The 10,922-nt window shown below is 44.5% G+C and overlaps 1 protein-coding gene across 1 annotated transcript in view; it reads right to left on the bottom strand.

The window, feature by feature from the left end:
• Positions 1-2,702: 2,702 nt before the first annotated feature.
• LOC123520733 overlaps positions 2,703-10,922 on the bottom strand; it is a 13,154-nt gene continuing 4,934 nt past the window's right edge. Inside the window, exons 2-5 of the mRNA XM_045283291.1 lie at positions 7,415-7,521; positions 7,082-7,194; positions 3,524-3,636; positions 2,703-3,433 (exon numbers count right to left, since the gene is read on the bottom strand). Coding sequence (XP_045139226.1) covers positions 2,981-3,433; positions 3,524-3,636; positions 7,082-7,194; positions 7,415-7,521 — 786 coding nt within the window. The 3' untranslated portion in view covers positions 2,703-2,980. The remainder of the gene's footprint in view (positions 3,434-3,523; positions 3,637-7,081; positions 7,195-7,414; positions 7,522-10,922) is intronic.

Below are 10,922 nucleotides of genomic sequence, written 5' to 3'. Positions count from 1 at the left end.
CTCCCCCAAGTTCTTCCTGTGAGGACAGTTTAGTCCCTTCTCCTCCTCCCCGGTCAGTTAGCTGGTGGTTCGTCGTCTTGCTCCTGCTGTCTCTGGTCCTGTACCCCTTGTCATCGCACTGTGTCTTCTCCACCTTTCGTTTTCGTTATGTGTGACACCTTGTACTCGGTACTGTATTGTATTACATCCCAGTAAACTGAAGGAGTTGTGCTAATTGTTTCATGCCTCCTGCCTTTCTGAGTAAGTCTTTCGAGTCTGGTGAGCACTTGTGCCTCACTACTCCTCGCTAGTCACGGATCTTCGCAGGCATTATCCCTGTGTCTGTTGCCACCCCGTCCTGAGTTCTCCTGGGCTATCGCTGAGGTTGAATGAGTACCTGTCGCGGTTGTGGAAGCTGAGTAAGGACACGGGTGGCGTAACAATGGTGTCAGTGAGGACATCGTAACATTGGTGTCAGGGAAACGGCCAGTGTAACAGTGGTGTCAGGAGTTTTGGGATAAAGTTTGGCTAGTGAGGTAGCTGGGTACGTGTGAATAATGGCAGACTCAGATGCGAGAGGCAGTGAGAGTCCGGAAGACAGTGAGCCAGGTTTGAAAAGGCTGGAAAACTTGGTCGCTGGGTTGGTACAGGCAGTGAACAAAATGGCACAGGCAAGAAGTGAAATGAAACTGGAAATAAGGGAAAGTAAACAAGAAACGAGGGCAGTGATTGTGCTTATGGACAAAATGATAAGTGAAATGAAACAGGAAAGGAAAAGGAGACAGGCAACAAGTGCAGCGATGATGCGGCAGGACCTGACAGAAGAGTTCAAGGAGGAACTGGTGGCAGTGAGACAACAGTGCGAGGAACGCACTGAAGTCATTGAGAGCCAGATGGACGGCCGCCCGTGTCCTGTGGTGATGATCACTGGTGTGGTAAAGACCGTCGTCGGGAAAGAAGTAGTGGTAATGCAAGATCTCCCTGTGTCAGACCGGCAGCTGTGTGGCGTGACTGACCCGTGATGTCTACAATCATGGTGGTTTGCTTGAGGAGAAGCTACCAGTATTCGTGGCCGACATGAAGGAACCCTGTTTGTTGGGACTGGACTCTTTGGTTCAGAGTGCAGCATGTGCGGACCTTGGAAGGATGCACACGCAGGTACGTGGGGAAACAATACTGCTGATCCTTGAGAATGCTGCTGAACAGGTGGAGAACCCCGGACGAGTCCAAATGACGAGGACGAGAGGCTGGAGCTGCACTGCCGAGTTGTGAGGGAAGGTGAGGTTGCAGACGCCACTGGGACAGCCCATGGACGCCAAGCAGTGGCAAGCAGCTGCGGTGGTGAGGTGGACGGAGAGGCGGGTGAGGCAATCCCCGCTCTACCTCCAACGTGGTGGACTTGAAGGTATGTAGCTCCACCAAACTGACTCCTGAGCAGGTGGTGAAGTTGGAGAAGCGGCTGATGGAGCACGAGGACGTCTTCAGCCGAGATACCCAAGATCTTAGCTGCACGTTGCTGGTTCAGCACTCCAACACTGCAGACCATCCACTTATGAAGCAGCCACATCGCCGTGTCCCGTTGGCCAAGAGAGAAGAGATGAGGCTGCCTCTGGACCTGGCCACTGGACGACCACCTGGGAAGAGCTACCACAGACGGCGCCTGAGTTGGTAGAGGCGTTGCAGCAGCAGATAGAGGCCACGCAGTGACAAGTGTCGAATAATCTTCGTATCGCAGGGCAAGCCATTATCCGCTGGTATCAGCTGCGCGCCAGTGATGCCTAGTATACGGTGGGGTGCCGTGGCTGGCGGTACAATCCTTGCACGAAATGAGGCACCACTCCGAAGCTGCAGAGCTACTGGGAATGTGGAAAGGCCCGTACACCATTCTACAACGACTTTCGGCCGTCACCTACAAGCTGGGCAATGGCACAAGTAGGCGGCCGCGCATTGGCCACGTCGACCGGCTGTAGGTTGTTGTGGAGGAAGGACACTTCACGTGGGGCCAGCAAGGACCACCCTCGTCGCCAGACAGTGAAGTGGGGAGCGACAGCGAGGTGGAGGGTGAAGGTGAAATAGACAATGTTGCAGAGTGTGTTGTCGGCGTGCGGGAGGATTCAGAGAACGAAGTTGTGAGTGAACTGTTTGTATCTCGCCCCCCCAGAACGAGAAAAAGACTTCAGTGGTGGGATTATGTGTGTGACTGACGATGAATAGTCGAGACGACTATTTTGTCAGGGAAAGGGCAGTGTTGCAGCGGCGCAGGAGGGGGTTAGTGAAGTTAGCGTTTGCAGCACTAGTACGTTGGCACCACTGCAATGGGTTGCAGTAGTGGTGTGAGACGAGACCGGAAGTGAGCGACTGGATGCAGGTGGATAAGCCATCAGAGAATGGCTCATGGGTGAGCCAATCAGGACAGTGTGGCGCAAGGGGGGATATTTAAGTGGGCCGCAGCCAAGTAAACTGAAGGAGTTGTGCTAAGTGTTTCATGCCTCCTGCCTGTCGGAGTACCTGTCGCGGCTGTGGAAGTTGTGTAAGGACGTGGGGGCGGCGTAATATATATATATATATATATATATATATATATATATATATATATATATATATATATATATATATATATATATATATAGATAGATAGATAGATAGATAGATAGATAGATAGATAGATAGATTAATAAGGATGACTATAGCAACACAACAACCATCTACATATCACAAATAACTTTTTCTAGTCTTTCAATTTATATGCCAAAGTAATAGATTATATTATCACACACAATATGTTAATTTACAGACATTTTTGAACGATGTTATTCATAACTAATACAAATCATTCTGAGACTCATGAATTTTGAAACGATTTGACGGATTCATCAGAAGATTCTAGAATACAAGCACAGTAATCAGATTCGTCAGGCCTCTTTTGGGTAAGGATTCGAATCCAGTAATCGTCTCCCACAAGCCCTACCACTAGATACGATACTAGTATCCAGCAGAGTTATCAGGAGCAGCAATGACGGTGGTCCAACTGTAGTACAGAGTTACATACCAAATTTAGTAACATTACCACCAAATCCCTGTTGGCTACACTGCCTGCATGATGAGGGTCACAACAGGACAGGAAGGAGTCCCTGTATACTGGGTGGTGAGTCAACCTAAGGCGATGCAGCTCCTCACATTCCTGATGAGCAGCAAGGTTAAGTGGGAGACCGGAGTCCCACCACCACACCGAAGAATGGGAGGACACAGGGTTTAGATTTTCCTGCAGAGGTGTTGATTGAGGAGTATCAGCGTAAAGATTGACTTCGGCTCCATGGCGTAGAAAGTGTAGTGCAGTAGCTTCATTCCAGTCAAAGTTTGCTGAGGTAAGAGCAGCTCGTTGTTTAAGTGATGCATCGGAATAAGGACGAAAGCGACTTTGACTGAGCACCAACACCCGAGTCTGCTGGCTGATCTTCATAACGATGAAGAACTGTTGACCTGTGAATTATCGTACCCAGTTTTGTTATCTGTACTTGAGAAATCATTGACAACACACACAAACCTTCTGCAGTAGCGGCATAACCAATGAGTGCATTTGTCGCAGTCCATCCAGGAAATCCACAGTACTTAATTTGTTTGCATTTTTGTGCCAGAGCATCATCCAAGTGGAGTATCCTGTGGGAGGAAAGCACTTGTCAGTGGAAGTAATTCTGGCAATAAATTGGTGTATAAGTCCCAGAAGTGTTGATGAATAGTGTAATAGTACAGCAAGTCCTCGTTATACAGTACATATGCATTCCTGAAAACCTTACCTCAAATCAAAATTACTGTATACCGAACCCATTATAACATGTAATAATAGGGGATGTGTTCCAGCACGTCGAAAGTCACCCCTACAGACATGAAAATAGTCATATAAAAAAAAATGTAAAGTACTGCGCAAAAGAAATAAACATAAAATGTTTTTATTTACCTTTCACTCGCCACGTATTCTATCAGATGATGTCCTTCCCAAGGCTAAGGGACAGTTGGGATTTCAGCCCTTACTCATAATATCCACAAAAAACATGCCTTAAGGATTTCACTTGTGTTCAGTGGGAAACGCGGGAAGAGACTGATTGTTGTGGTGGCCGCGCGGCATGGTGGCGCCACGGTACGATGTAAACAAAACATGAGTGGATACCTTATCTGAATTTTTCTTACCGTAAAATGAATCGAGGTTAGTAATTACCAAACACCGTAACTGTGAATTTACCGGATAACGAATTACCCTATAAGGAGGACTTACTGTAATTCAAACCGTGCTACAGTGGAACCATGGGTGCTTTGGGGGCCTAGGCGTCTCCAAGCACAAGGGTCCGAATCCTGGCCTTAGTCGAAGTGTAAGTAGGGCTTCCTTACTCAGGGTAACGGCTCCCTAACGTGTGGGTTTTCAGACACAATGCCTCCTTTACTCTAAAATTCCCGTGAAAAGCCCATATGGTATGATATAAATAAATTTCTAAGAAGCAGGACCACATACTATCATCGTTGATGTCTGAACTCTCTGTAAATCAATGTACATTTATCAAGGAAAAAGAAAAATAGTGTAAAGTTACAATAGAAGCGTGCATTATTTTGAATGTCTTGTTCCCAAAATTATTTTTTTTTTTAAGTGTGACGACAATTTATTTCTTTCATTGGAAGGAAAGAAGAGGTTATTTATCAGTGCCTGTGATAAAAAGTTAACTTTGAAGTATGCAGATTTAATTAAACTTCGCAAGCTACAATGGCCTGATATACTGTAAGTTGAGAAACAAGATCTTTCCTTTAACACTTCTGCCTCTATTATCATCTAGCCACTCTAGTCCTTACTCTGGTGATTATAGAGAAACAATATCAACTATTGTAAGCTACACAATGGTTCTAGGGATAATGCCAGACATTATAAATCAGAGTGCATAAGTGTAAAATAAACTTCATGACACATCCCCCACCACCCTCTTGGACCTCTTCCCTCCAACTGTCCAACTCGCTCTTCCCCTTCACACACATACATGCATGGACATGGGCCGCATTCCAGAGCACAATACATAACCATCACGTAATTGTCTGTAAGCAAATAAAATCCACTAAAGCGGGAAAATTGTAGAACAACGGAGTTTGATGAAGTTTTTCTATGCTCCAACTCCGCACAAGCTCAGGAGCTAATACGCCTACCTCTCTTCCCCCTGGCAGGAAGTAAAATTTGATTGTTAAATCAATTCCATTCATCCTTATATAGTAATCCCTGAATCTCACAGGACTCTGTGACCTCTCTTTTCCCCTCCTTTAAGCTTCATTTCTTCTATGAACAATGTCTACAGCATCTATACTAGGATCGTAAAAAGAGCTCCTCTGCGATGCATAGGCGACCTCTGGCAGCTTTCTCAGGACATCCGTTTTGACTGGTGCCGCTCGCTATTGGCTGGTGACTCTTGCCTCACAAATTCCTGGGTAACTAAAGGCCCATCCACATTCAGACTTTTTTTTGCTGGGGAAACTATATATAGACGTATGAATGAAAGTCGGTAGCGTTTATATATATACAGTTTTTTATTTGGTAGTTCTCTCATCTGCCCTGCTGCTGGGAAGGAGTTAATTTGTGCAGCTTGAAAGGCAACAACAATAATTTATTTCCTCCTCTGTGGGGCGGCGTCCCCACTCCTCAGATTATTTCCATCGTACAACTCAACAGGTACATGCTGAGTATCCTTTTTTCTTTTTTCCTACATCCCTCTTGTGAATGTAACTAAGAAGAGCGAGCAAGAGCTCGAATGGAGAGTGCAAGCGGAGAGCACAAGTAGAGAACGCAAACGGGAAGTGCGACCGCAGAGTGTAAGCTTAAGCGCAAGTGTGAGTGCGAGCGGCAAGCAGTAGCTTGAGCGTAAATGCGAGCACGATCACTCCAAAAATTAGCGGATGAGCGCTATACTCGCTGCATCAAGAAATGGCTGGTAGGGTGTGGAAAGGGGATTCCCCCAGTATCGCCATTATCGCCACCTTCTTCTTTCTCCCACCCCGCTCAACCTACGTAACCTATGCCTCTGTCTTTCTTTCTCTCTTTATGTTTCTGTATAAATTGGCGTATTTTCAAAGTTATTTCTGGAATTTGGAATTATTATAACTTTTGTTCCACATCACCACTGAGGTAAATATGAAAGGGTGTTTTCTGTATAAAAGTTTAATTTCCCGCAATCGGAAATGTGGCATATGAGCGGGGAAGGGCGAGATTGCTACTTCCTTCACCACACCGTCAATGGAGGAACTCTTGGCGTCGCACACGCACTTTCTCGCTATGGATCATTCCTCTGCTTCAAGCTCACCATATGGCCACCTTCATAGCCAAGCTAAGGCAATTATTTACAATGTCAGTAGGTACTTCTTGAAAGAAAAAGCAAATGGAGCTGGTGATCTGTGGAGATGTGGCAAGACTGAGGGAGTCCCTGGGTTTTCACGCCCTGTAAGCCATTTCTCATTGTGGCGAGTATAGCAGAAGAGTATAGCCAGAAAGAACGGAGGAGCGTGAGTGGATTTTGATATTGAGTTCTTGGATTCACTGATGCATACTATCATTGTAAGAATTTTCTGCTATCTGATTGTGGCTGTCCTGTGGAATCCTACCCAAGTACAATGCTGCACATGGCATCTGACTGACAGACTGACTGATGATAAATTAATAACTGACATAGGTAATCATATACCAATGTTTTTCCCAGTTATTAATTCAATTTGATTATTTTGCAAACACATATAGTTATACATAGTATTACTATATTATAATGCATCAATAAAATTTTGTTATGCCATTTTCATTTGGGAAAAAAATCCACTTGCTTGAATTTAGAACGGGACTACGATGATCAGTACAGTATCGTGGCGCCTTAAAAAATAAATGTCAGTCAGTTAATTGATCAATTATTTAGTAAAACAGGTTATATGAAATAAAATAAATATTTGTTACATTTATACAACTACAACGGGTGATCTAAAGAGACCTACATCAGCTCTTGTTTATTGAAACATATTGTAATCTATTTGTAATATGCACTATGAACATGTGCCACGTAGAATAGGACACCCAATGAGGCCATACACTCACCAATTACCAGCAGACTGGGCGGAGGCTCACTTCCCGAAGCCCACAGGCGAAGTTGGCTAATTTCCTGTGTGTCGTTCAGTTTGGATAGCTTCATACAATAAAATTTTCTGAAACTAAGAGACATGGATTATTTCAATACATCATTTTGGCCGTGTCTCTCGTCTTGAAACAAAATAAAGTGGTAATCTCTCTCTCTCTCTCTCTCTCTCTCTCTCTCTCTCTCTCTCTCTCTCTCTCTCTCTCTCTCTCTCTCTCTCTCAGAATTTAACCTCTTCTAGTTATGTCAGTTCATTATTTTGACTTCATGAATAATAATGGAGTAAAACCACTCACACATAGGTGACACGCATGCCTGGCAGCACTGGTGTGGTGGCTTCCATGTCAGTCCACCGCAGGAAGAAGAGGTTCTTCCTTACCGCAGGCCATGGGTAGTTAAGTTTCTGCCAATTAAGTGAAATCATATGGTAGTAATAATTAGAATAAAAATTATACTACTTATTTGAGAACAAAATAAGTAAAGTATTCAGTTCCTTGTATAGTAAGCCCCGCCGTTGGCGAATCCCAGCTTAGCGAAATTCACTTTTGGCGGTAGGGTGGCCACAGACCACCGAGTGGACGCTTGGTGATTTGAATTCAAATTTGGCGGTCCCATGGCGGCCGCACGACGAACCACGCACTCCCCGGTGACGCCAGACCTCTCTCTAAACTTATCAGAACGCATTATGAGAGTCCTCTTCAGCCATTTTGTTTGTGCTACCCTCTGTTCTGCTAGCGTTGGAACGAATTCTGGCGATTTACCGCCAACATGGCCTCTACTAGCGCAACGGGTGGTACCGGTGGGGGTAAGGACAATAGTGGTGGCGTCAAGGACGAAAGTGGGCGAGGGAAAAGGATGGAAAAACAGGAGTTACAGCCCTTATATCATGTCTTATTAGCTTAATTAATTGTTTATTGCTCTGTTTTGTACATGTGTTCTAATATCTGAAGGCAAAAGATTTAATTTCAGCTCGAAAGATGGTATTTTAGGGGTCAAAAGAGGGACTTTGGCAATGACCAAAGACTGATTGAGGCATTTTTTAGGCAATTTAAAGAACTCGTGTTTGGCGAAATTCGTATTTGGTAGTAGTTTCGCCAGACTAATTAATTACCCAAGTGCAGGGGCTTACTGTAGTGGGCGGTAGTCTGACTATAATGTCTCCTATAACTGCTACATTGCAATAATATTCTTATTGTTACTTAACTCTTTTAGGCTGGTAGTTTGTTTATCAAGGATCCTATTAACTAATTGGCTAAAAAAGTTACGTAATGATAAAGATATTATCATAACTAGCCCAGACAAGGGAAAATGGGGTGGTCCTCTTAGACAAAATTGAATATGTTGGTAAAACAAGAAATTTAAAAAGGCAAAACTAAATTTAAAATAATAAATGGCGATTGGCTCAAGGGAAGAGGAGGTAGTAGACACGTACCGAAACAGTAACTTACTCCCAGAGAGATCTAATAATACTAGTTAAGGGGGTGCTGTGAACCTTCCATTAAAGCTAGTTGTGATCTTGCTGAACGTTTCCCTTTGTGTCTCACAACTCAAGGGGGCAGTCACAGCGTACCCTTTAAAGACAAATCTCCTTCTCCACACAAAACTACATGCACTTACCACTCATACACCCTTCACTTCAAAATCAAAATTTAAAAGAAAATGGGAACTCCATTCAATGCCTCGGAGTCCCCTTCTTGGGAAGGGACCAAAAATGTCCCCAGGTCGGACGCCTTTCTTGATAACGACCCCAAATGCCTTGACACCTCCCTCAACTTTCTCTATATTAACTTCTGCAACATTCGCGGTCTTAGATCTAATTTTCAATCTGTGGAACACCACCTCTCCTCTACTAAACCTCATCTTCTTTTCCTCACCGAAACACAGCTGTCTGAGGCAACTGACAGTAGCCCTTCTCTGTTCCCTCCTACTTTCTCTATTCTCATTTTCATTCCAAAGCTGGATGTTGCGTCTATGTACGCAACGACTTAACTTGCTCTCGTGCCCACGCTCTTGAGTCTTCCGAGTTTTCCACCATCTGGCTTCGACTTAACAGTCACTCTCAAACTAAATTCATCTGTGCTGTTTATCTCTCCCCTAACTCTTCTGACTATAGTAAATTCTTCGACTACTTAACTTCCAAAGTGGAGCACATTCTGTCCCTCTACCCTTTCGCTGAGATTTCCATTCTTGGAGATTTCAATGTTCACCACCAGCTTTGGCTTTCATCTCCTTCACTGACCATCCTGGTGAACTAGCCTTCAACTTTGCTATCCTCCATGACCTAGAGCAACTGGTGCAACACCCTACTCGTATTCCTGACCGTCTTGGAGACACGCCCAACATTCTTGATCTCTTCCTCACCTCTAATCCTTCTGCTTATGCTGTCACCCTTTCATCTCCGTTGGGCTCCTCCGATCACAATCTCATTTCTGTATCTTGTCCTATTTCTCCAATCCTCCACAGGATCCCCAAAGCGAAGGTGCCTCTGGCGTTTTGCCTCTGCCAGTTGGGGGACCTGAGGAGGTATTATGCTGATTTTCCTGGAATGATTACTGCTTCCGTGTCAGAGACCCATCTCTTTGTGCTGAACGCATAACAGAGGTGATAGTGTCTGGCATGGAGGCGTACATTCCTCATTCTTTTCTCAACCTAAACCTTCTAAACCTTGGTTTAACTCAGCCTGTTCTCATGCTATACATGATAGAGAGGTTGCCCACAAAAGGTACTTGAGTCTTCCATCTACTGAATCTCATGAACTTTATATTTCTGCCCGGAATCATGCCAAGTCTGTTCTTCAACTTGCCAAACACTCCTTCATAAGTAGAAAATGTCATAATCTTTCAAACTCAAACTCCCCTCGAGACTTCTGGCATCTAGCCAAAAAACATCTCCAATAACTTCACTTCTTCATCTTTCCCACCTTTATTTCATCCTGATGGCGCCACTGCCATCTCTTCTGTCTCTAAAGCTGAACTCTTCTCTCAAACCTTTGCTCACAACTCCACCTTGGACGATTCTGGGCTTGTCCCTCCCTCTCCTCTGTCTCTAAAGCTGAACTCTTCTCTCAAACCTTTGCTCACAACTCCACCTTGGACGCTTCTGGGCTTGTCCCTCCCTCTCCTCCTCCCTCTGACTATTTCATGTCTACAATTAAAATTCTTCGTAACGATGTTTTCCATGCCCTCGCTGGCCTAAACCCTCGGAAGGCTTATGGTACTGGATTTCCCCTGGGGGAAGGGGGAGGAGTCAGGTCACCACGCAGGTGCAAATCGATTCACTTCTCATTTGGTCGCCACCATGAAAGGATACACTGACGCATCCTCGTCTGTATGTTGTACAGCCAAACCAAGAAGTTTGTCTACAGAATTAATAAATAAAGCTTGCAAGGACCACTTTTACCAATAAATCAAGTGAGGAAGAGGACAACAGATGCAGCTGGTATATCTGAAGGCACAGTGAAGAGGATTTGTCCCAGTGCAAACAAGATATACACCACACAGCATCACACAGTGGCGTGCTAAGGTGGGGAGGGGGCGGCGGGGGCGGTCCGTCCCGGGTGACAACCAGAGAGGGGGTGCCATATGAAGACTACAAAATTGTATAAAAAAATTCTTGGATAATATTTATAACCCTTTGCAAAAATATAAGGATGACACATTAGTACATTACATAAAATTACCTCACTATGGCCATTTGAGTTTCGTGATTCGGAAAAACTTAATCACTTACTGAAACAACACTTTCCGGAAAGAAAGTTTAACTTTATTTTCTGTAACTCTTATACTCTGAAATCCTTCTTTCCTT

The sequence above is a fragment of the Portunus trituberculatus genome, chromosome 47 (assembly GCF_017591435.1).
Source record: "Portunus trituberculatus isolate SZX2019 chromosome 47, ASM1759143v1, whole genome shotgun sequence".
Taxonomy (NCBI): Eukaryota; Metazoa; Arthropoda; class Malacostraca; order Decapoda; family Portunidae; genus Portunus; species Portunus trituberculatus.
This window is presented reverse-complemented; position numbering and strand designations above follow the sequence as displayed.